This window comes from Cyprinus carpio, chromosome B7, assembly GCF_018340385.1.
Source record: "Cyprinus carpio isolate SPL01 chromosome B7, ASM1834038v1, whole genome shotgun sequence".
NCBI classification, from domain to species: Eukaryota; Metazoa; Chordata; class Actinopteri; order Cypriniformes; family Cyprinidae; genus Cyprinus; species Cyprinus carpio.
In genome coordinates, this window is record NC_056603.1 from 23,086,673 (window position 1) to 23,114,539 (window position 27,867).

The following is a 27,867-nucleotide window of genomic DNA, read 5'->3' on the forward strand; positions in this document are numbered from 1 at the left end:
TTTTACGAGCGGATGAGAGCAGGTAAGAATGCAGAAACAATAGCTTGGCACAGGCTTTGTGTGTCTGTGTTATTGTTTACTTACTCAAACTCCTCAAAGTCAACTTCGTTGCTCTCCACACTGGGGGCAGGGCCAGGGGAGAGGCTGCTGGGATTGGAGGACAGGGGTCGGGGTCTGCTGGGGGGACGGAGAGAGCGCTGGCGAACGCTGTCACGCCGAGACAGATACTGGATCATACGCTGTGCGTAATATGCTGCAGGGGACAACCTACACACACACACAACACAGATAGAAGCCACAATGATGTTAGATATTTACTAAACCAAACAAGTCATCCTTCTGTTTTTATATTGATGTATTAAAGGGGTCATATGATGCGAGTTAAATTTTTCGTTTCTCTTTGGAGTGTTACAAGCTCTTGGTGCATAAAAAAGCTCTGTAAAGTTGCAAAGACTTAAGTCACAAATCCAAGAGATATTCTTTATAAAAGTTAAGACTCAACCACTCCTACCTAAAACGGCTCGTTCTTACACTATATCTATGTCACGATGTGGGAAGATTTGCATAACGCCTTTCACCGTGGACGAAGCGGAGCCCAGCCTGGGGTCGTCACATGTGTCCTTCGTCGAATCCACCGGCCGCACTGTTCTCTAACCCGCTGGCCGTTCCTCACTCAAGCCCGCAGTGTGTGACGCTGTGTGACGCATTTTATGGAGGACTGTATCCTGAACCTGCAGACTAGCCTACAATGGGTCTGTGCTCAAAGGCTGTTCGACAAAGTGAGGCAGTTCCAACTCTGCATGGACAGTCTGACGCTTCTGACTCACAGCCTGTAAGTACGTTTTATATTTAAAGAATTTTCCATTGATGATTCAAATGCAAGTTTTGAGCAGTGTAGAGTAGTGTTTGTTGTTTGTCGTTTCTCTGATCACAAATGCAGACATGGTTTTATGTTTAGGCGGCACGATATGCAACACAGCGCAGCGCGATACACAACACAGCGCAATACGCAACGCAGCCCGATATGCAACACAACGCATAAAAACACAGTATAAGTCATTATAATCAGTAATTATGTCCACACTGGATGCATCAAATGCCTTGTTTCTAATGGGTTTTATTGGTTTTGTCTGATTGTGCCTAGAGACGCATCACAGTATGTTAAGAGGCATAACATTTCCGCTTGAGGTATTCGGCCAATCACAACGCCCTGGATTGCTGGCCAATCAGCATACACCTCGCTTTTCAGAACGATGAGCTTTGTAAAAATCGACGCGTTTCAGAAAGGCGGGGCATAGAGGACAAACAATAATGTACAGTATGTGGAAAATAATGTGTTTTTTAACCTTAAACCGTATAAACACATTTCATTACACCAAATACACAACATAATGTTCTTTTTAGCAACATCATATGACCCCTTTAATCAAATAAATACATGCACAGAGATGCACTGATTCATTATGTGTGTGCCAATATTGGTACTTCAGCATCTTAAACTCATGAACAACAGCAGTTTCAACTGTTCAGCACTGTGACCCATCACAAACTAACTGTCAATGGCCAATAAGAGATGTTTAAGTTGATCCATAAAACTTAGACAAACCAACCCAAATGACAAAGGTATAAGTGGTCTGATTCACAAATAAACATGTTGCGTTTTCCTGTTTATGCTGTTCACTGAATTAGTAACATTTTCATGTTTCATGTTTCTTTTCCATCCTGACAGGAATCTCCCCAGATCATCTTCTGTTTTTAAACATCTTTTATGCATAGCTGATTAATACTTAATACTAATTTTTGTACCCACTCAATAAAAGATGCATCTATTCTCATATAATTTAGCTGCAGAGACATTAGTTAGCATTTTGGCAGAAGGACTCGCCGAATGAAGCCCTCAAAACTAAAATCCTCTGTGCAGTTTAGACAGGAAGAGCATTTGGAGTTTCATTCTGTCTTGGACTAGTTGAGCAAGGACATCTGCCACCAGCTTGGAACAGATAAGCTTAATACTAAGACAAACAGAGCTAAACTCCAAATAAACCCCGGGGTGTGACAATGGTCACACATCCTCACCAGTCACAAAGAGAATTACTGTAATTATGAAGCCAACAAAACCGAATATTTTCCTCACAAAACACACACAACTGCAGGGACAGAAAGTTGGCAGAACTTTTTAGAGCTCTAAGGAACTGAGAATCAGCCAAATCAGTGACAGTCCGTCTGTAAGAGCCTAAACACACAACACACACACACACAGTTTATCAGCATGTGTTTGAGAACGTGTTTTAGCCCAATATACAGAGAGAGAGAGAAAGAGAGATCTGGGAAACAACCGTGTCATATAGCACCAATTACTTGTGGCTCTGAATGTGTTGGAGTCAGACTATCCCTCTGCTCGGATGGCTTCTAACACCAGGTACATTCTGCTCAGGGGGCAATGAGTCTGTTGTGGTAATTCACAGGTTAGAGGTGTGCGTCAGCCTTGTGTTTGTGCGAACCAGCTAGCGGGAGTCCGTGCTAACAATCCGTCCTGATCCCAGACCACAGCTGATTCCCCAGAGCTCAACAATGACTCACTAGCCACGAACTCACTTTATTATGAGCCTCGCTCACAGAGTCAGAAGATGCTGACAGGCTATGTGAGTGCGTGTTTGAATTAGGGGGACATTGGTGTGCAGGCAGGTCTGAAATGTCACTCCGCTGTCCGGCAGCGTGACACACACTCTTCCTCATTACCTAGACCTCACCGGCCAAGTGGTATGACCATGAAATGCAGTTCACACAACACTCACTCACACACAAACATACACATCACACACACAATGATCACCTGGCCGGATCGGGATAGATGGGGTGGTCTCGTGATCCAGAGACATCGTATCTGGAAAGAGACATCATGGACGACTCCAGCAGCCTCCTACGAAACACAATGACATTGCATTGTATGTTTTTGAATTGTGAAGACTTTCACTTCGTGCTCATATAAAGAATCTCTGGACAGGACATCAAAGAAAGAAGAGGGAGACCCATTTTCCTCCGATTTCCACTATGCTGTTTCTACAGCAACACTCCCCACCATTGGCCATCACAATCATTAAAAATCTCATTAAATTGCACAAGGACATTAGTATGCTCATTACCGACTGTTATGTGAAGGCTAAATGAATGTAATGTGTAAGTAATGATGTGCGCTCTGCCAGGCCTGGCTTGGAATCAGTTAATAACCCGTTAAATTGGGGCATTTGTTAAGTTTGAGTTTGTACAATTCCTCATACAATAAAGAGTTTGCTGAAGGCCATTAAAAGACGAGACTGAGTCCTGCGGACGAAAACATGCTGCCTCGAAATGGCAGGGCACAAAGCTGGACGGACAGTTGTGTAGCGAGCGGGGCATTTTTATTCAGCATGAGTCAGTGTGGTGTGTATGCATGTGAATGTTTTTGGTGTGGGTGTGCTCAGCTCTTCATTAGAATGCCATCTTCTGCCCTTTGACTCACAGCAAAAACAGAACGGATCGATTCTGACTCCTTTTCACACATTTGCTTTGTTTGCTCCTTTTGACTCTTAAAGATCAAGATCTGCATTTTAACAGAGATGATGCAAACAATGCTCTTTAAAAACTCACACAATATTTACGAAATGTCCTGATCTGGTAATGTTGGCTGTACGGTATTTTCAACTCGTTTTGTCTGCAATCCATTTAGAAGTAGCACATGTAGCATTCTAGTATTCTACAGTAACTTTTAAATGCCAGCTTTGTTATTTTGTATATATATGCTACTAATGAGGCAACTGTTATTAATTAAACAAAATCTATTTATTTTACAGTAAACAAGTTGCTCTTGTTTCAGGTACGACACCATAGCAGGTAGTGGGAAGACTTGAAAAAACGTTGCTCCATGCTTAAAGCTGTGAGTCAGTAACACTGAACTGGAGCGGGACTCATGGGAGAACGTCAAATGACAGAGTATTAATTCTTGTTGCACTTCTGCATAAGTAAAGTGTGATACTGTTTTTTTGTTGCACAGCATTGGCCTTAAAACACATCCAAATCACAGCACAGCCATGCACATGGGACAGGCTGTTCGGTGACATGAAATGAGGAGGACTGTGTGTTAGAGTGCAAGTACATCATCAGAATAAAGACCTACAGGCCACTCGGAGATGGAGATCTGTGTGCAAAGTTACCGCCACATATGCACAGTGTAATGAGCTACTGCCCCCCAATGGACTTTAGCTACCATTGCAGGAACACTTGAGGGAAGTATCTGCAAAGATTGTCCCATATTTTAGGTCAGATTTCTTACAAAAGTGCCAATGTGATGAACTTCAACTTATAAAAGTGGGTCAGTTAACTTAACTGCAGCAACCAACAAAATGAGCCAAGTGACCTAGCGTTTGCATGACTACCAAGTCAAAGGAAGTCAAATGTGACAGTCCAGAGAAGCAGTTGAATACTAGGCTGTGAGTCAATGCTTACCTTAAATCACTCAAGCAGACACAGTGCTGCATCAGCAGTCTGACCCAGCGCTCATAGGGACATTACCAAATAAAAATACAGGACAAGTTTTACAGGGCCTTAAACAATAGACTTCCAGGCGATGCACAAAAAATAAATAAATCTGTCTTAAGCAGTCTCATGGTAGACTATCAACTTACTCAACATACAGCTGTCATGATGAAAAAACTGCACATATGGTAAACTACCATTCAGGAGTTTGGGGTTTATAAGACTTTTTTTTATTAATACTATTATTCAGCCACGGTGCAATGGGTGCATTAAAGTGATCAGTGATAGTCAAGACATGTAGCCTATATCACAAAATATTTCTTTATCTATTTCTACAAGAATGCTGAGGAAAAAAAAACATTACTGTAATTTTAATCAAATAAATGTATAAGAGCAAAAAAAAGAAAAAAAAAAAAAAAAACCTTTAAATTTAAAAAAATCGTATTGACCCAACATTTGAATGGTAGTGTCAGGATTTCAAGGATCTGTTGTCCCTTACAGTTAAGATCACAAGGGCGAGAAATATAAGCTCACAAATCTCAAATGACAGATTCTTTCTGTTTGTATTGCTATGAACAGCAGAAACACAACAAACATGTTCCTTTCACTTACAGTTTCTGTCAGTATCTTGCAGATACTTTCATTTGTTATAGGGGTCTTTGAGCAGTTCAGGGTGAAATTTTGACGTGTGTGTGAAGGCTCTTAAAGTCTGCTATGCACTTCACTTTTGACATGCTTTGTGAACACAACAAGCTCTTGTGAATTTACATAAATCCAGATACTGTATAAAAACAATGACATGCAGATACACTGGCCTGTTTCCATGCAATTTCTTTCTGGTGAGATGTATAATTTATGTAACAAAAGGCAAAAAGACACTTTATTTGTCACCTTACTCACTTCTTAATGTTTATTCATCTGTGCTGTGGGGAAGTGGCAGTGTTGATATGCAGATAAGCACCTCATTAATACTAGGCCCAGCTTTGGATGGCACACTCTGCTGAGAGGGCTAATAGAGTGCACACAGACGGGCACAAGGTCAGATCAAGCTGATTTCCATGTCAGACACTTTTCTTTGAAGCCCAAACAAGGTTCCTGATCATTTTACTCTAATGACAGTTAATGTGGCGCATCGCAGTGTGGACTGCTTTGTGGTCCTGTCACTATATAACACAGGCTTTGCAAAGAGGCTATTACTTAAAGGTGCTGTGTGTAAGATTTTGACTCAACTAAAGCATAAAACTACCATAATATGTTTGCAGACATAAAAAAAAAAAAAAAAAAAAACATGTCAAGTTAACATACTTGTTTATCTGAAAAACAATGCTACAGTCATTATTCTCCTTTGAAAATGTATTGTATTTCAGCACCCCGGGTTGCCAGCTGGTGGAAAACACAGCGTATTTCATTTCATTCATCGTCAAGTGCGCTCGTTCCTGTTTGTGTCGTCAATCTGGCAACCTGCATGTGTGTCAAGTCTGAGGAATAGGGGCCGGGTGAAAAAACCCTCTCCAATATTTTGAATTTGGACTGCAATACCTAGTTCAACCACTCTGTGTCAATCCTACATACATCACTTTTAAGAATAAGAACTTAAAAATTATATTTGACATGACATCAAACTCACAGCTGGTGTGTTAGCACTAGAGCACCTCACGCAGTGTTTTTGCCCATTTCATATGCGAACCAATTTCAGCTGCTGAGCCTTGAGATACAGTTTGCACTGCCAACAGCATTTTTGCAAAGCCTGCATTACATTGTGACAGGATCCCAAAACAATCCATGTTTAAGTTTGAAAGGCATAAAAAACTTTCTTATTACCAATGTTAAAAACAGCTTAATATTCTTGTTGAAACTGACACATTTTTTCAGTTAAAGTTCAAACAAACATAATTTATTTGAAGATCTTTTGTAAAATTGTACATTTCTGTATTTTCACTATTGAACAGTAGAGTATATGGCCAAAAGGTGTTTTTTTAATTATTTTTTTTGGGCATGTAAAAGTCTGAACTACTGACCACATTAATTCTTTCAGTTGAGCCCTGCTATCCTACTTCCTCCTATTTACCTCACTGTAACTAGTCGGGCAAAGTTTCTCAACATAAATAGACATTGATTTAATTTACATGTAGATAGTCATGAGCCAACCTCTGACATCAGTAAGTTGTGAAAAGCAGTCATTAGTGTGGCTCAATTTCAATAATCTTTTTGGACTGGTGAGGAAACTTGCCATGTTTTCTACTACAATGAAATCTTTCAATATCAAACAAACAAGAAAGTTTATTTCCTCATGACATGACCTCTTTAAGCATTCAAACAAGACAGCTGTCTCACCTGCGTAAGTAATCGTCATCCGGCACGTCTTCAGGCATTTCCTGGTTTAAGGCTTCTTGTGGTACATTTGTTGAGCGAGAGGTGGCGGACTGCCTGTAAACACGCTCCAGTTGTCCGGTTTCCTGGTTGAAGACCAGCCCAACAGTCTGCTCCTCGTGCTGACCAGTAGCTGTTCTGCGGGAAAAGGGAACATGAGGCTCTGGGGCGTCTGGGCTGGGCTCCATGGGTCTGTGTTCAAGTAGGTCATGATCAGTGTGAGAGACTGGGGCTACACTGTGGAAGGCAGGACTTGTAGGTTGCCAAGCTGCATTTCTCTCAGCAGATGTATGCTGACCTGTTCTCTCCCAGCGCCTAGTGCCCTGATTGTAGGTGAAAAGGTTGTGACAGACTCTACAGCGGTTCATGTGACTGGGAGAAGGGTTTTCGCCACTGTAGAGTGGCTGGTAATGAGATGGACCTGGTTGCTCTGGGTCCATGTTGTTATTCAGCATTTCCTGAGTCTGCTGGTCCTGCCTGTGGCCCTCTTGAGGCTGCACAAGGTCCTGCATTCGATCATACTCCATAAAATAGCGGTTAAGGTTACATTGAAGAACACTGCGGATGGAAGAAGGGCTGCTGTGACCCTCTTCCTCAGGTGGGCGGTGCCTGCTAGAACTAGTCACTGATGTGCTGCTGCTGCTTCGAGGAAGGCCCCATCCATCACTAGCTGAGGTGTAAACAGGTGACTGGCTAGAAGTCCCTTGCTGTCGCAGGACAGAAAGCAGGCTGACGGAGGAAGCGCTGGTTCTGGGTGGAGTCATACTACTACCTTGTCCATTAAGCACACAGCCTACCCAATCTGCCCCAGGGTGACGGCTTCCATCTTCCCTGCCTGGTGGATGCTGCCGGAAAGGTGGGATGGGTGCCATTCCAGCCACTCCCCTCCTCCCAGAGTTAGACGTCCGCACATTGTTCCCGCCACCATACACACAGCTAAATGCTGAGGGCCGATTTGAAGCATAAGACTCAGTGGGAAGCCGTGATATCCGTGGCTCTGTGCGTGCAGAAGAAAAGGTGGATGCGTGTGATTGTCCCTCCAGGGAGGCGGAGTCTGAAGAGTCCTCGTCAGGTGGAGACGGAACCCGTGTTGATGAGCAACGGCTACAGAAACACACAACTCCGAGTGGCTGAACGCAACCATGGTATGGCAGCCGGGATCGATCCCTCAAAACAGCATAACGCCCAGACGAATCAGACGCCTCATCACTGGAAGCAGCGAGACTGCCTCCAGCCTGAGGGACGGCGTTGCGGGAAGTGAGGATATGCAAAAAATTGTGCAAGATGGGTGTGCGTCTTACAGGTTGGGACTGCAGGAAAGAGCGCTGACGGAGATGAGGCATCTCCACACTGTCCATTGGAATCTCAGGATCATCATCATTCTGCAACAAACAAATGCAAGCATATGCACAAATTTTAAAGAATACAAATGTAAAGTATTGTGCCAAAACAACTACAATTCCAGCAAAAAGACTCACCTGTTGGTTTGAAGGGTTTACAATGGCAGTTAGAAGATAGTGACCCAACGGATCAAATCTCACCAACCTGCAAAAATCACAGAAAAGTCACAAATAGTTCACCCAAAGATTAAAAATCACGTATCATTTGCTCACCCGCATGTTGTTTCAAACCTAGACGACTTCATCTTTGAAACATAAATGAGGATATTTTTAATGAAACTTGAGTAATTTCTGTCCCTCCATTTAAAATCCATTCCACAAAACTGACACTTCAAAAAGTCCATGCGAGCAGTTTAATCCAAAATTGTATCCCAATGACTTACTATACACTATGTACTTATACACTCATACTTATGCGTTATGTACTCAGCCATGTAGTGTATGAATTTAATAAGGTTATTTTATCATTAATAATCAGAATCTGATAGCCCCTCCTCTTTCACAACGTAATTAAAGCTGCGACAGGTGAGTGCATGCCATGCCACACTTCACTTTTCAGGTTTTTAATTATATTATCCGGGGATTTAAAGAACACTTTTTTTTCAGCATAAACACACTACTCATACTACAAAACGTCACAGAATAGTGCAAAAGTACGCGATTTGTTTATATGTGAATAAAAGCCTAAATTAAATCTGTTCATCGTATAAAGCAATCGTGTATCTTCAGAAGATGGAATGAACTGCTTTATTGAGATTTCTTTTTACAAACTTTATATCAAAGTTAGTAAAAGAGTATGTAGCTAGTATCAAAGTTAGTGTTTTTTAACTAGTGTTTTATTGTTCTTATGTATTTTTTTTGAATGTCAAATGGTTTGGGTGAGTTGTTGATGACATAATTTTCATTTTTGCGCAAGCTATCCCTTTAAATTAATAAAATGTATGTGCATCAGACCTGACTCTCTCTGTCTCACTAGCAGTCTTCACCACAGCAAAGGGCTCCTTCCGACTCCAGTCCCACAGATGTAGCTCATTGTTGGTGGCAATGAGCAGCAGCTGAGCAGTAGGATGGAAAGCAAGGGATGCAATGGCTGAGTTACTCTCTGTGAGCCAGCTCTCACTGCCTCCCTGAAACAAAACCACACAATACTTTAAGTTTTGAGCAAAATTAAGTTGTGGTGACAAATATACAGGAAACAAAAAACATATTAAAGCAAGGAGCAGAACGATTACAAGTTGACAAAACAATCATTGAATATGCGTATGGTCAAGACTTACATGTAGGTCCCAGATTCGGACCTCTCCATCCAGGCAGCCAGAAGCAATAAGGCCAGGGATGCTAGGGTGAAAGGTCAGGCACCAGGGTGTCCGGCGGTGACCCACTAGAGAGTGAACACACTTTCCTGTCTTAACCTCTGTGATGTAGATGTTGTGGTTCACATGGGTCGAGGCCATTAAAGACCTGCGAGGAGACAAATAGCAAAAACTCTCTGAATAGCTTGTTGATGATAGGGCCTTACTAGAAAAGCCTGAGACCAGCCTGACAGTTTATTTAGCAGATCTGTACTGAAGACTATGAAAAAGATGTCAGAGTTGACTTACCTATCTGGACTGAAGGCCAGAAGAAAGGTTGAGCGAGGGCTGTCTGGTAACTCCACTTTCTGTGACACAGAAAGACAATCAATAGAGCAGTGCTTTTACCTCAGTCACATCCAAACCACAGTATTAAGGTTATTCACGCCAAAGACGAAAACTATTATGATCGTTTTTCAGCTGATGAACGTTATAAACATTTTGACAGCCGAGACAGAATTCACAGAATACACATTTAAAGCAGAAGCCTGCAGCACAAGCTTAAAATAAATATTGTTCTTGGTGTGAATGGTCCTTTATGGGTGCTGAGTAGAGTGTACTTTTTCTAGTCAATTTTTGACAATTATTAGAAAAGAAGAATCGTGTGGCTATAAAGCTATTTGTTTAGATGTTCTGTATTCATTTAGAACGTCAAATAGTAAATAAATCAAACCAGTTGGCGAAACAAATTAAAACAAAATTGTCTTAATAATATTGAAAACAATTACTTTGTAATTGTGATAGTGATACTAAAGTAAGCTCAGCAGGCAGCTTCTTGCTTCTGACATTACACATTATACTGAGCAGGCTTTTCCCCATACAAGAGCATACAAGTCAACAGATGACAGAGATCAGTGCGTCTCTTACCTGGCTTTGCCATTTCATGCGCTGTGTCTTTTCCTCTACAAGCTGCAGTAGGATCCTGTGTGAGGCAAGGCCTCGTGCTCCTCGCTCTCGACTTGACAGGATACATACTGAGTTCTTCTGTCCCACCTTCATATCCACAAACTCGTCCTCGCTCCAACCCTCTCACACCAGACCCAGAGCCGTCCACCGGCTCACACACAACTAGACCACCACTGCTACTGCCACGCCATCATTCTAGAAGAGACACAAAGAGATCAACAAATGCTCATAAAACTTCAGAAAAAAAAGGCCCATCAATGCTCATGAATATCTTAACACGTCATAACTTGACTACAACTCAATATTAATTTCTTGGTAAGAAGTTATTTAAATTCAGTGTCAAATCTTCCAGCATTGTATTCTCACCACAGTTTGTCTCCAAATATGATCTCTGCACAATCAGCACAGGTGTCAAAGGAGATTACAGGGTGTGAAAGAACTTTTAACGCACACTGAATCAACACTACAGAGCAAAACGATGGTGTGTCCTGGTGGTGTCACGTGAATAAGCAGGGCATAGAAGAGCCGAGTGAAAACAATCAAAGATGGTTACAAAAATTACAAATACACCCATGCAATGGCAGAATGACTCATTTTAATATCTTTCACACATAAATAGAGACTTTACTGTAGGGGTTAGTTAACTAAAACAACAACACCAACAAAAATAAATAAATTAAATTAAAAAAAAAAATCTAGTTACCCAAAATTTCACATTTTCATTTAGTTTAACTTTATGTACTAAAATAATGAAAACTAAAATAAACACTAATAAAAACCATATATAAATATATATATAAAAAATACATAAAAAACTATACAAAATATTAATAAAAAAGCTACAAAGGTATGTTACTAAAATCAAACTGGTGGGAAATTAGGTAACATGTAAGATATACAAGACAAGATATATTTCAGCAACAAAAAAACAAAAATAAAAGAAAGGCTAAAATAGATAAGAACTAAACATAACAAATCAAAACATATATCTAATTAAATAGTCTTTATAAATAACTGAATAGTAGCAAACGCAGTTTTATGCACTTGCCTGTATTAAATGGATAAATATACTTATAAAATTATAAAAATGTTATTTACATTTAGTAATACAATCCTAAGCTAACAGGATGAAAAAACGTGGATCAGCTTGACATGTTTTGTGACATCTTGAGCTATCCTCCATCTGACAGGCTACATGTTTGACTTCAGCTGCTATTAAAGCTAGACAGGGGATATAAAAGAGCTAGAAACACTTCGTAAAGTCACTTTATGATCATAGAATAAAGGAACCACTGAGAATTATATAAAATCTACGATGTTTGTTTTTGAATGAGGAAATTATGCTAACAGCTTTCACATTTAGCAGTTAGCAGCTCCAGTTTACGGGTGATGTATTCATTCACACAGTTACGTGGTGTTTAAATTAAGAGTGTTTTTTTGTTTAAAATATATTTAAGACAGCCACTCGGGGTGTCAGATTTGGCCTACCTTTTTGCATATTTTTGTCCGAATATACTCCTTGAAATCGTAGATGTCAAGTGAAACAAGTACGTTGGGGTACTTAAGCAGCGGGAACGGTGTTTAAATATTCAGTACAGATTTTATGTTCGGCTTCATATAAATATTGTGAGAAATATTTCTGTTATTTCCCGAAAAGAAGGTCGAACGTACTTTAGATTTGTTCAACAGCTCCTGCCAAAAAGCGTACAGACAACGCCAGTAGAGCGCAGATCCTTCATAATCAATTACCGAGATCATCGTTCACACGCGAACCTCAGCTGAGCTGCCGCGTTACTGTAAACACAGGTAAATCGGTAATAATTAAACCCTGTGCGTACATAACACCTCGCTGTTGACTTTCTGTATAAATTATGGAGACAGACAAAGTGTTTTTAAAATGTCTGTATGAAAATACAAAATAAAATAATATATATTACCTTTCGAAATTAAAATAGCAAATTAAGTGCGAAAAAACAATACGTTCTCATAATAAGATACACCATATCTGAGGCTTGGATATCACGTTAAACATTAACTCATAAACATTAGCATAAAATAATACTAGACGGTGGGTTTTCATTTTGAGCGACCAATCAATTTTCGAGTTTTTACGTCGCAGAACGCGTTGACCAATGAGAGCGCTCTGTTACCCGGAAACCCCTGCAGCTCGTCTTGTGTTCGCCAGATGAGATCAGTCAGACATCGACAGTGCTCTGCCTCAGCTGCTCGTCTACGAGTATGGAGTCCTGCTTTCTGATCGTCGCTTTGCTCTTTCCTTTCAGTCTTTCCAGTGGAGAAAGGACGCTCAAGTTTGTCACTGTTGTGAGTAGTGTATAGTGTATAATCTGTCTGCAATATTATACTAACGTACTGTCTGCAGCTGTTTTGAGAAATCCGTTCGGCTTAAAAACCTTTCATAAAACGACACACGCATTCTGCCTTTGTTGTGTGTGTCATATTTATATGCATGTTTTTGTGTAAATGTGAGGTGAGTTCGTGTATTGTATTCGCTCTCAGTGCTTTGCATTGATCAGATTGTATCGACAGTGATGTCAGTCTAGTTTGAAACGGTATCCAACAGTAACGACGCGTGAGTGGCAGTCCTGCTGACGTGAGCAACCATTGTTTGCTACCAACTTTGTTTTTGGCTCTACAACTTGTTCTCGACTTAAACTTGTGTTATTTGGTATTGTATCCAACCTATCAGCTTGCTCAATATTTGAGTTCATCACATGATGAAACATGTTGTTGCAACTTTCAGTGCGCCTCCTAGTTCAGTCAAAGCAATTAAAAGCTTTGAAACAAACTATCCAAGTAGGTTTGTTCCAAGTAAATTATACTGTTGTATTGGATGTATAGATTGGAAAAAGTACCAGATTTGATGTTAAATGAGAGTATTTAAAGATGTCTGTTTGCACGCATAAATATATTTTTATTCTACTTTGTACATATGTTGGTGTTACTGTATCATATTCAAGATATGCATGTTTATACATTGTGTGTTACCTCGGTGCCACATAAAAAAAAAACAACAACCTCAAAACCCTTTTTTTGTATTGTGGGTAGACATATTTGATACTGTGGTTATCTGTGGTAAATCATGACGATCAGGTCACTGCAGATGAGGAAGTTTAAACCAGAGGGTTGTGCTCTTTAAAGCCTGGTTTTGTAAAATGGCTGTAATTTAATGCGTTCCTAGAACACCTACTTAATGATTCAAGTAAATCTTACTATAGACCTTAGTGTAAATGAGAGAAGGCCACAATGCATGATTCACATATAAACATGGCTGGTTTCTGTGAAAGACAGAGCTAAGGAGAAAGACTGAATCTGCTTAACCAATAAGAAGAGACAACTTTGTGGCTTGTATCCGGGTGTCAGGGTGAGCACATGACAAGTTGGATTTGCTGATCTAGTCACAGTTGCACAGTGTAGTTCTTCCTCCTGAACACACACACACACACACACATACATAGATGAATCCCCAAAACTTATGAGGTATTTGACTTCCTCACCGTCAGCTTTATCGTCATGGTGACAGATCTCCAATCAAGACCTATCCAACTGATCCCTATAAGGAGAGTGACTGGCCCCAGGGTTTTGGACAGCTCTCTCAGGTACAGTATGCACACACACACACTTTATGCTCTTTGTTTTAATTGGTTATGTGCTACTTAAGTAGCGTTTAGTTTAAATGGTGACATGCAAGTATCTGTGCTATATTGTGTTTATGTATACACTGAGGAAGTGACCCACTCCTTACATAATTACAACACCTTTTATAGATGTAGTTAAAGTCTTAAAGTGTAGTTAAAGTAGTAAAACTGTGTAAAGTCTTCATCTCACATTTAGTTGATTGTTCAAAAACTAGTTTATTTCTTATTTCTTAAGTTAGCGCCAAATTACTGAATGCACCTTTAAGGATTTTATTTCATTTCACCATTTCATTTTACTTTCACCATAAGATTTAGTAAGAGGGTTTTTTATTACTTCAACTCAATCTTCTGGTCATTTCAGGAGGGAATGAAGCAGCATTTCGAACTGGGTCAGTTTTTAAAGAAACGGTACACAGGATTCCTGAGTGAGGACTATGACCGGCATGAGGTTAGTGTCTCTTTAAATTGTTTAATAAACTTAAAGGGATAGTTCACTTTACAAATGAATATTGCCATTATTTACTCACCCTGATGTCGTTCCAAACCTGTATGAGTTTCTTTTTTATGTTGAACACAAAAGAAGATATTTTGAAGAATGCTGGTAATCAAACAGTTGAAAGTCCCCCATTGACTTACATAGTATTTCTTTCCTTACTAAGGAAGTCAATGCTGGACCAACAGCTGTTTTGTTCTTTAAAATTCTTTAAAATATATTTTTAGTGTTTAACATAATAAAGAAACTTATGCAGATTTGGAACGGCATAAGGGTAAATTATGACAAAATTTTCATTTTTAAGGTGAACAATTCCTTTAAACATAGAGCTGTCACACGTTTGTGTTTTAATAGGATAAGTGATCCTGTGTTTGCATTATAGATATTCATAAGAAGTACAGATGTTGACCGCACTCTAATGAGTGCAGAAGCGAACCTGGCTGGCATGTTCCCACCTAATGGTTCTGAGGTGTTTAATCCAGATATGAAATGGCAACCAATACCTGTTCACACTGTCCCAGCGGCTGAAGAGAAGGTAGAACATCACACTGAAGTTCTGTTCACACTTTTCTCTTCACAATTTTGCGGCGCACTGAAACTTGGCCCTGACCTCTCTTTAGCAATGAAGTCATATTTGCTGAGCAGCAGCATCAGTAAATGTCTCTGCATGATTAAAATCTGTTTCCATGGATACATGACCTGCCTACAGTGTGTTTGTGTTTTATTTTTTCCTTTCTTTCCAGCTGCTTTCATTCCCTCTGGACGACTGTCCACGTTACGCACAGTTAATGAATGAGACTGAAAAAACTGACTTTTTTCTTAACATGACTGTAACCTACAAGGTGAGGCCACCTTGCAAATACTCATAACAGCAGATCATATGTCATAAACATAAGATGTTTTTACAGCGATTATGAAAATTAATTATTAAATTAATAACATTCTTCCCTTAGATTTAAAAGATTTTAAGACCTGTTTTTAAGATTATATTGAATCCCCAGATTTCTGACCTTGTGAACATGATTATTTTGTTGAGTAAATATCATGTAAATGGAAGAAATGTAAATCATTTTATTGATTTAGTGAAAATGTTTCAAATACTTCAAAAAACAAAGGCCGAAAACTTGGTTCTCTGTCAAAGTATTTACAGTTTACATTTTTGTTCACGAGTCAATATTCCATTTTTATTCTTGCTCCCTATTTTTTTCATGTTAGTAATTCATGTACATGTTAGTTCATAAATGTGAATGTGCAAAAAGAGAAAAAAAACATTAGATGAGCCATCCCAGCTAAAATGGTTACTACACTCGTAATGATGTCATTTTATGCAGGCATTCATAGAGATGGTGAAAAATAAAACAGGACTGAAGAAAACCAGCATTGAGACTATTTGGAGTGTGTATGACACATTGTTCTGTGAGGTGAGTTGCACACATTCACTCATGACGATATCTAGCATTAGGATCAATCAGTCCCGCCTATTAAGTATTGTCTTTTTGAATGAATGATATATTGAAGACTGTGTGTCAATGTAGTTTTTTTTTTTAAAACTCACTATCAAGTGCAGCATTAGGGCACCAAACGTATAAATTCCATTCATTTTGGAAATATATTTGCATATTTAAATATTTGTATCTATATATACAAATATACATAATAAACACCTTTAAATTAATAGTTTATAATTAATTGTTCCCTTTTCTTTGTGGACTCTTTTATGATATAGAGAGACTTTGTGGTAAATGTCTTGTAATGATGGCCTTACCACAAGCTGAAGCACTATTACTTCCTTTTATTCCAGACTGGTCTCATGATGCTTAGAATCGATTAAATCCAAATGCGCAGACAGACACCATAAACTGTGTCAGATCAGCTAATCGTCTCTTTTTGTTATTCTCCTTCCCCAGGCAAAACATGGGATGCGACCACCAGACTGGGTGACTTCAAGTGTGATGGAGACGCTGAAGGTGTTAAAGAACTTTGGTTTTCAGATTATGTTTGGAGTCTACAAGAGAAAGGAGAAGTGCAGACTTCAGGGAGGTGAGAGCTTATCACTGGGCAGAGCATTTTCTTTTTCTTTTTTTGTAAATTCATGTCAAATCAACACGAACAACAGCAACAAAAATCAAACTAAATGAATAAAAATAATTAGAATCAAATAAAAACCAAAAGCTAGGGAATGACATTATACGAGGTTAAACATTGAGAGTAGTTTCTGACATTTATTTTAAAGAAGAGAGAAGATTCTTGACAGCATTTTCATAGTTACACACTCGGACACTTTTATGCACGCATATGCAAATCAGCGTTGTAGGAATAGAGGGAGAGGCTGCTTCCTCAAATGGTGTGCAGTTACAGGGAAATGTTAATGTAAAGAAACAGTGGATGGACCTGTCTACAATCAGACCTGAATACACAAGTGCAGTATTGTGATCCTGTGACACTTTAATGTGCCAAAACAGCTCTTATGTTCTCATTTACAGGCCTGCTGTTAGATCAGATCATTAAGAATCTCTCGAATGCAGCAGCACTGGACTCTAAACAGAAAGTGAAGATGATGGTATACTCAGCAGTAAGTCATGTGTCACATCCGCAGACCAAAACACCCAAACTTCCCTTTTTCAGTCAATACTGACAGACTAAAAAAATGCATTTGTCCTCTTTAGGGTAAGCAGTTCATGTAATGTTCTCTCATGTAACTCTTTCCTAGCATGACACAACAGTTGTAGCCCTACAGGAAGCTCTGAATGTCTTTAATGGCCTGCAGCCACCTTATGCCTCGTGTCATCTATTTGAACTTCACAAGGAAGAGAACGGGTAACATATTGACTGTGTTTTTCCTAAATGTTTCTAGTAGACATTCTTTTGTCAACTAAAATACACCTTTGCTTTGCTCTTTCAGAACGTTTTCAGTGGAGATGTTTTATCGCAATGACACTAATGTGTCCGAGCCGTACCCTGTGTCTTTACCGGGCTGTTCCCAGCGCTGCCCCCTGCAGGACTTTGTGAACCTCACACGTGAAGTCATACCGCAAGACAGGAATAAAGAGTGTCAGATAAAGAAGGAAACCACAGACACTGGTAATCACAATCTTTTACTAATTAATAAATGCTGTTTATTGCATACATATTGTAACCACTTTTTTCATGCACACATAAACTGTAAAATAAATGAAGAGCTCATTTGCAAAAACAGATAATTCCATTTTTGACAATTTTCAAAAATCATGTTTTTTCATTGTGCATTCCAATTAATCTCAGTCAAACTGCAGTTAATAAAAACATGATTTTTAAACATTTTTGAGTTATCGGTTTTTGCAAATGAAATCTTCCAATTATAATTATTTATTTAGTGATATTTATACTGCAATTTAAAGCACTTCCATATGACAAAAAGATGACATTTTCAATATCTTTCAAAATATACGTACATAAAATGCCCAACCGTATTACTAATATAGATTTAAGTTACTATGATTTTGATGGTTCTCTCTCATATATGTGTGTAGAGGTCATCATCGGGCTGGCCGTGTGTGGCTGTCTTCTCTTCCTCCTGATACTGCTGCTGTTTGTAGTGCTATGCCGTCTAAAAGAGCCCATGGCTAGCTACAGTCATGTCATAAACGAGAGTGACTCCTGACAATCATATCAGCTCCTCCGCAAAGAGGAACTGTGGGACAGTGAAGAGGACCTATGAGGACACGGCGCCAAGTTGTTGAGAAACCCTTAAAGATGGAATTCTTTTTGGTAACACATTTTTTATATTGGGGAAGAGTTGGTAATGTTTTATTACTTACTTGTAACCTTAAGTGTTTTTAGAGAAAAAAAGGGAATCAAGAGTTAGGATGGCGTCATAGCATTAGCATGACACAGTGCTTAATGCACAGATCCGTAACTGAGCAGCTGTGACTTCAGCTCTGGGATTTTATTATAACAGAAGATTGTGTACAAAATTCAACGAGGGAACTAAAACTTGAACTCAAAATATCTCTGAGACTGAAGCTTCTCCAGAGGTGTGAGTCCTTTCTGAAACACAAGGATTGTTGGCGTCCTGCTGTTTGTGCCTCCAGGCCATTAATTCTACTATATCTGTGAACGCCTGAAGATTCAGATGAGGCAAGAATTTTACCTTCATGCTTTTTATGTGATTATCTCCTGATTTACAGCCACAGAAGAATTTTGATTATTATTAAATTTCAGAATAACATGCTGATATGAACCGTATTTTCAGGTTAAGCTCAAATGAGCTTTTATTGGAGTAATTGTTTTAATCTTGTGCAGTTTCCTTAATGTTTTGTCATTCTACATTGATCACGTGAATACAATTATGTTATGAAAGATGATTTCATGTCTCAGTACAGTAAAAAAATCAGTTCCAGGTAAACATGCCCAGTAAGTAAAAAAATAAATAAAAATAGCCACTCGACATTAATTGCAATGTGTACAGATTGTTGTAATTTTTAATGATTGTCTTTTTACTGTCTCAGTGCACATCTCGGCATGACCGGATTCATTTGAAACAAATGCTATATTGATTAGTTGATGGAATTCTGATGGTTTGAGATGTTGTCCTTAATCTGAAAAGATGACAACAACCTTTTTTTATTCTGTTTTATTTTCATCAAATAGACAAATAAAGCTTGACAGGACAACCATTTCAAACAAATGCACGTCTTTCTTGTACCAGATCATTAACATCATGTTAATAGTCAAAATGGAGGCTTATAATACATGTGTAACAGCACAGAGTCTTTAGTGTCAGGAAAAGAGCTTCAAACCAACATGTTTTTACCAAGAATATATAACCCAAAATTCATTATTGGTGTAAATCTAGCTTTAAAAACTTAATGGACCTTTGCTTTGAATATGGGGGTGTCCCCTCAATATCCATGTCATTTAAGGTCCTGGGGCCCCATTTATAGAGACATGCGTAGAATGATCTAATGATGCGTGAATATACAAAAGTTTCTGAAATGTTCCTAAATGCATAGCTCAATGAATCACAGTTCATGCGCAATCAACTCTATCTACAGAATGCACACTAATATCCCTTCATGACTATATTAATATATAGTTTGCTAATTATAGTGACATAATCATAAAGCAGATAAAATATTGCTAATTTGTGCATAATGTGCCTATTTTAAATAATTTATCTTTACATGTTCATAATCGAATTTAATTACTGGTATATGAGCACAAGAAGTTCATACACATGCTTTTTTCCCAAGGTGTTCCTTACTTTTGAGACAGAATCAAATTCATGGAATTTGGAAGGAGCAAATCTGATCATAAATGCATTTTATAAATGAAGCCCCCAGTTTCTGCAAGGTATTGTGATATCATGAATACACCAGCAGTGCATAAATGTTAAAGACTAAAAGCATTCACAGTACAAATGTTTTTACACAAACTTTTTTTGTAATTAATGTATGTTTTAACAAGTTCTTCCAGTTTTTTTAATAGACATGTTTGTACACCTATACTGCAAGTAGACCTTTATCTGGACCTGTCCAGATCAGTGCAGCTGTTTGAGAACATACAAATTCAGTCAAAACTATCAACACGAAATATGGGACTTCATTCAAAAGACACCAAACATTTTCCCTTCGTAGTCTGTGAATCGTTTTTTTTTTCTATATCGTACTCTAACTTTGCTATGATTTTAAAAATGTGGTGCAACATCAGGCTGAGCTGAGTGCCTTGTGAGCATCTCAAGTGTTTCTCTCTATTATCTGGAATGGATTACAAACCTCAGTCTCACCCCTGTGCACATCCATGACACAGAGAGAATGACACTCAACAACCTTTAATGTCTCTACTGAAACTTTACATAGGCTAAGCACCATTAAAAACCTTAAGGATAACACTGAACACACACATACATACGTGCACACAAAAAAAATATTCTTGCTGCACCCCACACACAGCTGTTATTTTTAAATGCTGCTCTGACCTTTAACCTTTAAACTCAACATTCAGTTGTCAATAGTGACACGGGTCACTGCACAGGTTTACCATCACAATCTGGGGATTGCGTATCGATGAACGAGTATTAAGATGTACATGTTATTTCACACACAGAGAGCAAAGGAAATAGGAAGAGAGAAATGTTGATTGTCTGTTGTCAAGGTCAAAGGTTAGGAGCGTGTGAGGTAAGGCTCTGATCAGGCGATGGCTTTGGCCTCAGGCAGGAAGGCCTCCCAACACTTCACCAGCTGGTTTAAGATAAATAGCGATTCATGAAAGACTATTCAGTGGTGTTGTATGTGAAATAAACAAACACTTACACACACTTACCCTATGCTGTGTGTGAAGCAGGGACTCCAGGTATTTCACTATGTGCTGTTTGAAATCTCTGGCTTTCTCTTTCTGCCACAGAAAAACAATTTTAATCTTATATTTTGTGATGTAAAAAGTATTGCCAATGGTCACAGCTTCTGGAACTGGAACTACTGAATTTCAGATGAATGCTGGCAGATTTGTAAGATATATATTTTTTTTTTTTTACATTTACAGGGGTAAGTTTTTCTTTTTATTCCCACTATCCATATGAAAATTCCTGGCTACAGTACCTACTGTTTTTTTGTCAAAAGAGGTTGTGTGGTAATTTAACTGCCATCCCAATCCACCTGACTTGAGTTAAGGAAAAGAGATCAATCCAAAGTCACCAAGCACCATCTGGTAACTGTTGTTCTTTGCTTCATTTAAATTTGGATACTGATATATTTTGAAATATATATATATATATATATATATATATATATATATAAAATACAGGAAGTCACTGCACCTCTATAGATAAAAACGAGAACTGAAATAGGCAATTATTATGGCAGCAACATGTAACAATTTAAAAATATGTAATATTTATAGAAATTAAGGCTTGCATAACCAATTATTTTAGCAGTTGACCAAACAGTCAATGTTTGCCCAATGCAAATAAGACATTGTATCCATCATTTTTAGAGATAAAATGCAGGGCATTTAAAACCATAAAACCATAGCACATCAGTGTTCCTATTCTTAAAGGGATAGTTCACCCAAAAATTAAACTTCTGTCATTACTCACCCTCATGTCAGAAAGGATTTTTTTAATAAAGTTGCTATTTTAGTTTTCTTTGCACACAAAAAGTAGAATGGAAAGTCAAATGGAATATTTTAATGACCTTTTTGGGGCATAAATGTGGTAATTACATTGCTGTCTATGGAGGGTCAGAAAGATCTCGGATTTCTTTAAAAATATCTTAATTTGTGATCCAACGACAAACAAAGGTATTACAGATTTGACATGAGGGGGAGTCATTTTCATTTTTAGGTGAATTATCACTTTAAATAGGATATTTTAATGACAAAATAATAAGCAGGACATTTCCAGGACAAAAACAATTCATCACAAAGTCCCTTTAAAGCAAGTCATGTCACTTGGCGGCCATCTTTGAAATGCCTTTCGTGCATGCAAGTTCAGATCCTTTCTCTTTGAATGGGGAAACATCAAATTCTCCAAAACTGTTCGCCAAGCTTATGATTACAGGAAATCAGCAATGAAATCTGACAACTGTATCATAAATGTTGTTTATTTGCTCAAACAGTGTTTTAAAAAAGCTTATTATTCATGCTAGACCAGCCAGTGCACATGCGCAGTCTCAGAACTGCTGACTGTTTCTATAGCAACCGGGACTTCGAACGGCAGCTGCAGTGATGAGGTGACTTTACCAATTAGGGATTGGATCTTTTCACTCAGAAGGCGGGGCTTCGTTTGCTAGAGCAGCCATATTGAGCTTTTTTTTCTCCATTCAAAAGTGTGTCACGTCTTGGGCGTTCTATAGTCTTTGTTCATCATCATGCTGAACAAGTGACTGACCATGTCAGAAGTGCACTTCTGAGTTAGTAGGATCACCACAAATTAATCTGTATCTATTTATTTTATCACTGAGAAGCCATTACATTTTTTTAATAGATGTTCCTATGAGAAACAATTATACAAATATGGTTTTGTTGCACTAGTGATGTTCTGTGCTGCATTTCTACCAAAATACATCTATACACAACATCAACAAATCTTACCTCAAATCGGAGCACTTCTTTGCGCACAGTACAGGTGACTCTTTCGAAATCTCTCTCATACTGACTGACTTTAGACTCCCACTGTGCAAAGACAGAAAACAGCTCCATATTATCAGCAAAATAGTAACAAATCATATTGTAATTTAACAGAGCTCCTCTACAAGGATGTTACATGTTGGTCTAATGTACAGTACTTGAAGCGTGTTATGCATAAATCATTCGCTGTTGATGATTTAACCTCATTTATGTCATCTTTAGCCTGCTGCAGCTTCTCGGGTTTGTTCGCCCACAGCAGTTTGGCCTCAGCCTCTCGTTTCTTCTGCAATGTGCTCTGAGCTTCCTGCAAACGCTGCCACACTTTCATCCTCTGCTCAAAACAGCACTGAGGACAGCAAAGAACACAGAAAACAACATCATATTACTTACACAGTGGGCTCTGATTGTTGGTTTTGCATTATGTGGTTGCGCTCTCTAACCCTCACGGCCCCCAGCAGCCTGACGTAGTCGGCCAGGAGCTCAGCGAGGATGAAGAAATCACTGAAGGCCTGTTGCTGATGCAGCTGCTCCATCTTATCCTCCACTTCTGCCAGCTGTGACAGCGCACGAGATAACGCAGAGTTCTCCTCCACACTGCCCAGCATGGCCACACTCTTACTAAACACCGCTGTGTTAATACACAACTCTACGAGAGGAGAAAGACTTTGAGATGCTTTGTAACAGTATGAATCTAAAAGTCCAGCTTCACAGTCTAGTTTTCATTCTCACCTTTCCTGTGGTTTACTAATGAGTCAACAGCAGCATGGAGCCTCCTCAGCAGCTGCTCCTCATTCTCCACTTCCTGCAGCTTACTCTCAAACCACTGACACACACACACACACAGAGGTGTCAATCACTAGTAAAATGCAACGATCTGGGAGAATTTATGCCTTAGAATTGCAGGAACTGAGCTCCTCTTACATTATCGGATTCATTCATTTTAATGGTCATCTTATTCACTGCATCTGATGCTCTGTTTATCATCTTTAGGAGGCCAGGTCCACTCAAAGCCTGAGTATTCACTGCCCTGGGCAACTAAAAACACACAAACACATATGCTTAGATATGAAATATGTCACTAAAAATACTGTATGATGCATCTAGGAACATGACAAAGGAGGTCACCTCATCTCTCTCTAAAAACTCTCGAACATCCGGGTCCTGCAACAGAGATGGATGAGCCACGACTCTCTGTAGATACCTACAGAAAATACAAACAAACAGTCAATGTAATATATAAGAAATAAAACCAGTTATAGATCAAATGGGTGTGCATCAGCACGTGAATCACTGTTACAACTCCAAATTCAGCAGCAATGAATGCAATTTTTACTAATTTTGTTTTTTGTGTTGAATGGTTTTGGGGTTTTTTTGGGTTTGAATAAATTAAAACAACTCCTAACTCCTACAGGTTTGTGGTGTCTAAATCTGTTGCCATTAACAATCAAATCAGCGCTTTCTTTTTTCTTTTTTTTGTGATTTTTTTGCTGTTACTGGGATTTCCTAATTTTTTGAGTGCTTTATTTTTTTTTATTTTTATAATATATCATATTCAGTATGCCATCAGCCTCTCAATCAGAAATCAGGTTTCCCAAGTTATCAATATCAGAAGAAATGCAATTTGTGAACCTCTATTTTATGTGTATGTCTAATCAGGCTTGTGTTCACCTCTCCAGTGCTGCTCGTCTCTTTTCCACAAACTCCGCTGAGGATGAATCCTCCTTCCCTACCTTCACTTTAGTCATCCCTGTGACACAACACCAAACCACATGCTCAGTCAGCAAATCACACCCGACTGCTCCGAGTAAAATGATGCAAGTAAGAGCCAACAGAAAGCTCAGAGTAAACATTCTCATGTATCCAGGCTATTGTGAGTGTCCAGATGAGGGTCACTGGGATAACTCCACTAGATAAGGAGCCAGAAAGAGCATGAGAAATTCTTTACCAACTACACTCTTCTGAGGTGGAGGTGGAATGATGCAGCCCAGCAGAGAGTGTTTGGCCGATATCTTCTCATAAAGTCCCAGAAAATCACTGAAACGTCGACGCACGGAGAACGTCTTATTTAGGAACATGGGCAGTGTAGTCTGGAGAGAGAGAGAGAGAGAGAGAGAAGCATGGAGAAGGGGCATGTATATGATATATGTAGTTCAATCAATCCAAAAATGGTAATAGGGATAATCTTTTGTGTACCTGTGTCGACACTTTGTAAGACATGTAGGCATTCATGCCATCTCCTGCAACACAATAACATAGAAGAACTCGGTCGCTATAGCTCTCAACATCCAGAACAAGAGGCTGAATCTAGACCCATGGGTTCTCAACCATTTCACTCCTCAGTGTCCGAGGAAATATTTGAAGGCCCACACATGTAGACTAAAAGATTTTCTCTGTTAATACTGCTGTAATAAATACAAACCTGCTTGTTTTCGGAGTGTCATCAGAATAATTATTAATTATGAATCTTTTTTTTCTTCTTTTTTTTTGATTTCAGAAGTTTTAAGAACTCTTAATTAGATTTTAATAAATAAAAGTAAGGAAAACAAATACTTATCTCAAAAAATCCCTTTAAATTAAGCTCTGTTGGATGTTTGCTGAGGTCCCCTTGTGAGCAACTGGTTGAGAACCACTGATCTAGAAAAATCTGATGCAAGTTTGATCCCGCTTTTTAAAGTATAAGTGGGCAATGCCATTTAGAACTTGACTGTAAGCAAGGCTTTCACTGTCAGTAGCTTCCAGTTATTTCCGGTGTAAAAAAATTAGTTCTTTATCCTGCAAACTGTTATCCATGATCATATTATTTTATTATGTTTATATTTATTCATTTAGCCGATGCTTTTTATCCAAAGTGACTCACAAATGAGGAATCTTAACCATAAACTCACTGGCTTGTAGCGCAAATCATTTCAGAGTTTACTTCAGTTTATTTTTATTCTTGTTATGAACCTACACTGTGAAATATGTTAATAAGTTGCATAATACGAACCAATTTTCTCTGGATTAGTGACTGCAATGTTCAGTTCAAACTGGTCTCCACTCTCTTCCTCCTCCAACTGTTGAAGTTGATCAGCATCCAGTTAGAAATAAGAATCTATATAAATACAGTATTAGATGAATGGAACTGAAGGGTCTTGTTTGAGTACCTCCTCCATGGTCTTGGTGACGATGCTGGGTTTGAGTATGGAATTAGGGACATGTGTGGTGTTGCAAGCCGATGCGGTCGGGCCAATAATCTCTCTCCTGCCTTGACTGGTGGTGTTGGTGAGTGTCAGCTCTACAGTGGCCTCTAATGATTGAACAGAGGTGTGTTGATGTGAGAGATAGCATTTCACCATTATACTTTAGTATACAATTCTTTTGGGAAATCTGTACTTTACATGAGCTCTGTTAAAAACAAGTACTTGTACTTTTACTCAATCACAGGAAAAAAAAATAGCATTTTACTTCATTACAAATTACATATCATGACTAAAATATTTCCTCAGTTATTTAAAAATATATATCCAAATGTGGATAAAGCTATGCGTTTCAGACACATACTTCAGTGTTTTTACAACCACTAAAAATCACTGTTCAAATATTTGTAAAATCATCTGCTGAGAACATTCATGCAAAAGCTTTCAAGATACTGGTTTCAGTTTAACATCTGCTGTGCCCTAGATTCTTACATAGAACAATGAGAAAATATTATTTTTGACAGTTTCTTTAGAAAGTTTCTGCATCAAAAATACTAAAATTAGAACATCTGTACTGTCTCTTGTTTTCAAAAGCCAATTTGAAGGTAAGAAAAGTATTTACTTCTTACTTTTAAATACCCAAGTTCAATTAAATGTGGATAATTTTTACTTCCACTCAAGTACTTTTTGGCTAGGTACATCATTTTAACTGAGCACATTTTTTGACATTGTTAATATACTTAAGTACAATTTTCAGTACTTTTTAAAACTGATACAGCATTTTTAAGTGATCGGTTTCAGCCTGCCACGCTATTTTAAAGACAAAGATCGAATGCATTATGTTTTCCATCATGCAGTTCAGCTCCCATCTGGCCTGCATGTCAAATAAAGTGTCATTACGAATTTATTGCTCATTACGAGTCATGGTGCAGCGATGGAGTGAAATACCAGTGAACAGATCCAGCTCTTCATCAGAGTGAAGGCCATTAGTGGCGTGATGGACATCGCTCCTGATGTACGAGCCCTCCTCACTGAAGATATCGCCTTCATCAGGAGCTGATGTGGGTGTGATGGGTTTACTCTGCAAAAAATATATGAACACGATGCCAAGATTGCAGCTGATAACCATAATGACATAATTGCAGTTCGCGCAGTTATAAGCTGCAATATGAAACTAGACACTGACAATAAGCTACGAGCTAGCTTCTGTCAAATGACAGTTAAATATTTCCCCGTATAAGAATTAATCAGTTAATAAAAACATTATTCTGAAGCAAGTGTCTCACCCTCGCGCCGGTGAATATGTCCTCGCCTTCATCATCATCATCCTCGTCGCTGTCCAGCACCCGAGTGTCTAATTCTGCCTCCTGATCTTCATTATCAGGGAAAGGAGGAGGATTCCGCCCGCAGCCGCCCGACATCGCTTGTTTCGACCAAAGGAAATATATGTATGAACAAGCAAACCTAACGTATCAAGTCTAGAAGCTGGCGTAATTTCTACCTGCCTGTCCGTTACAGGTAAGCGTGGATTGGGTTTCACTGCTAGGTAACCTCAGCCTGCTTAAAAACATCCGCGGATGGCTCTGCGTTCTCCGGCTCAGAGAGAGCGCGCTGATGCGCCACTGACTCCTGATGGTCTGGAGCAAATACTACAGCTACACCCACAAGCATACACACTGATGCTGCGCATTCAGGACATGTTGTCATTCGGTAAATATATTTGATCAGTACAGCTGCCTACAGGAATACACATTTACTCTCAAATCATTCATTGGTTGTAGTTTCATCATGAGCTCAATTTTGTGAACAGATTAAACCATTTCATCAAACACATATGCGTCTTTCAACTTAAAAGAATAATCAGCTCAGGAATTGCATGAATTCATTTAATAAAAAAAA

The 27,867-nt window shown here is 38.8% G+C and overlaps 3 protein-coding genes across 8 annotated transcripts in view; 1 reads left to right on the forward strand and 2 right to left on the reverse strand.

The window, feature by feature from the left end:
• Positions 1–12,598, reverse strand: part of ambra1a (autophagy/beclin-1 regulator 1a) — a 69,243-nt gene extending 56,645 nt beyond the window's left edge. The window contains exons 1-9 of one of the 5 annotated variants that reach the window (XM_042727993.1): positions 12,478–12,598; positions 10,502–10,735; positions 9,884–9,942; positions 9,560–9,743; positions 9,237–9,409; positions 8,361–8,427; positions 6,847–8,264; positions 2,834–2,920; positions 85–267 (exon numbers count right to left, since the gene is read on the reverse strand). In XM_042727993.1, coding sequence (XP_042583927.1) covers positions 85–267; positions 2,834–2,920; positions 6,847–8,264; positions 8,361–8,427; positions 9,237–9,409; positions 9,560–9,743; positions 9,884–9,942; positions 10,502–10,633 — 2,303 coding nt within the window. In that variant the 5' untranslated portion in view covers positions 10,634–10,735; positions 12,478–12,598. Of the gene's footprint in view, positions 1–84; positions 268–2,833; positions 2,921–6,846; positions 8,265–8,360; positions 8,428–9,236; positions 9,410–9,559; positions 9,744–9,883; positions 9,943–10,501; positions 10,736–12,028; positions 12,351–12,477 lie in introns of those variants that run through there. The other 4 variants (XM_042727996.1, XM_042727991.1, XM_042727992.1 and 1 more) reach the window with 4 other exon arrangements.
• Positions 12,599–12,699: 101 nt separating this feature from the next.
• On the forward strand, positions 12,700–19,121 carry acp2 (acid phosphatase 2, lysosomal). Its single transcript, XM_042727999.1, has 11 exons — positions 12,700–12,862; positions 14,062–14,157; positions 14,558–14,644; positions 15,072–15,224; positions 15,433–15,531; positions 16,021–16,110; positions 16,597–16,729; positions 17,173–17,261; positions 17,400–17,506; positions 17,592–17,770; positions 18,199–19,121. Exons 1-11 carry the CDS (start codon positions 12,779–12,781, stop codon positions 18,327–18,329), a joined length of 1,248 nt encoding a protein of 415 aa, XP_042583933.1. The 5' UTR covers positions 12,700–12,778; the 3' UTR covers positions 18,330–19,121.
• An 825-nt stretch (positions 19,122–19,946) lies between these two features.
• On the reverse strand, positions 19,947–27,616 carry snx1b (sorting nexin 1b). Of its 2 annotated transcripts, XM_042727997.1 has the most exons (16): positions 27,470–27,616; positions 27,255–27,391; positions 26,917–27,049; positions 25,936–26,078; positions 25,779–25,845; positions 24,986–25,029; positions 24,738–24,879; positions 24,461–24,539; positions 23,918–23,993; positions 23,714–23,827; positions 23,522–23,615; positions 23,233–23,438; positions 22,995–23,138; positions 22,757–22,837; positions 20,990–21,061; positions 19,947–20,907 (listed from the first exon to the last, which is right to left on the reverse strand). In XM_042727997.1, exons 1-16 carry the CDS (start codon positions 27,537–27,539, stop codon positions 20,857–20,859), a joined length of 1,653 nt encoding a protein of 550 aa, XP_042583931.1. In that variant the 5' UTR covers positions 27,540–27,616; the 3' UTR covers positions 19,947–20,856. The 2 variants fall into 2 exon arrangements, with proteins under 2 accessions (XP_042583931.1, XP_042583932.1); XM_042727998.1 differs by having other exon boundaries at positions 27,255–27,588.
• Positions 27,617–27,867: the final 251 nt, after the last annotated feature.

Bases quoted from the DNA above. Each gene is read 5' to 3' on its own strand.
- acp2 (XM_042727999.1), top strand. From the start codon at position 12,779: ATGGAGTCCTGCTTTCTGATCGTCGCTTTGCTCTTTCCTTTCAGTCTT. The intron at 12,863-14,061 runs GTGAGTAGTGTA...CCTCACCGTCAG, and splicing joins CGCTCAAGTTTGTCACTGTT to CTTTATCGTCATGGTGACAG. The intron at 15,532-16,020 runs GTGAGGCCACCT...CATTTTATGCAG, and splicing joins ACATGACTGTAACCTACAAG to GCATTCATAGAGATGGTGAA.
- snx1b (XM_042727997.1), bottom strand. From the start codon at position 27,539: ATGTTTTTAAGCAGGCTGAGGTTACCTAGCAGTGAAACCCAATCCACG. The intron at 24,540-24,737 runs GTAAAGAATTTC...GTTGTGTCACAG, and splicing joins ACCTCAGAAGAGTGTAGTTG to GGATGACTAAAGTGAAGGTA. The intron at 22,838-22,994 runs GTTAAATCATCA...GTCTTTGCACAG, and splicing joins CTAAAGATGACATAAATGAG to TGGGAGTCTAAAGTCAGTCA.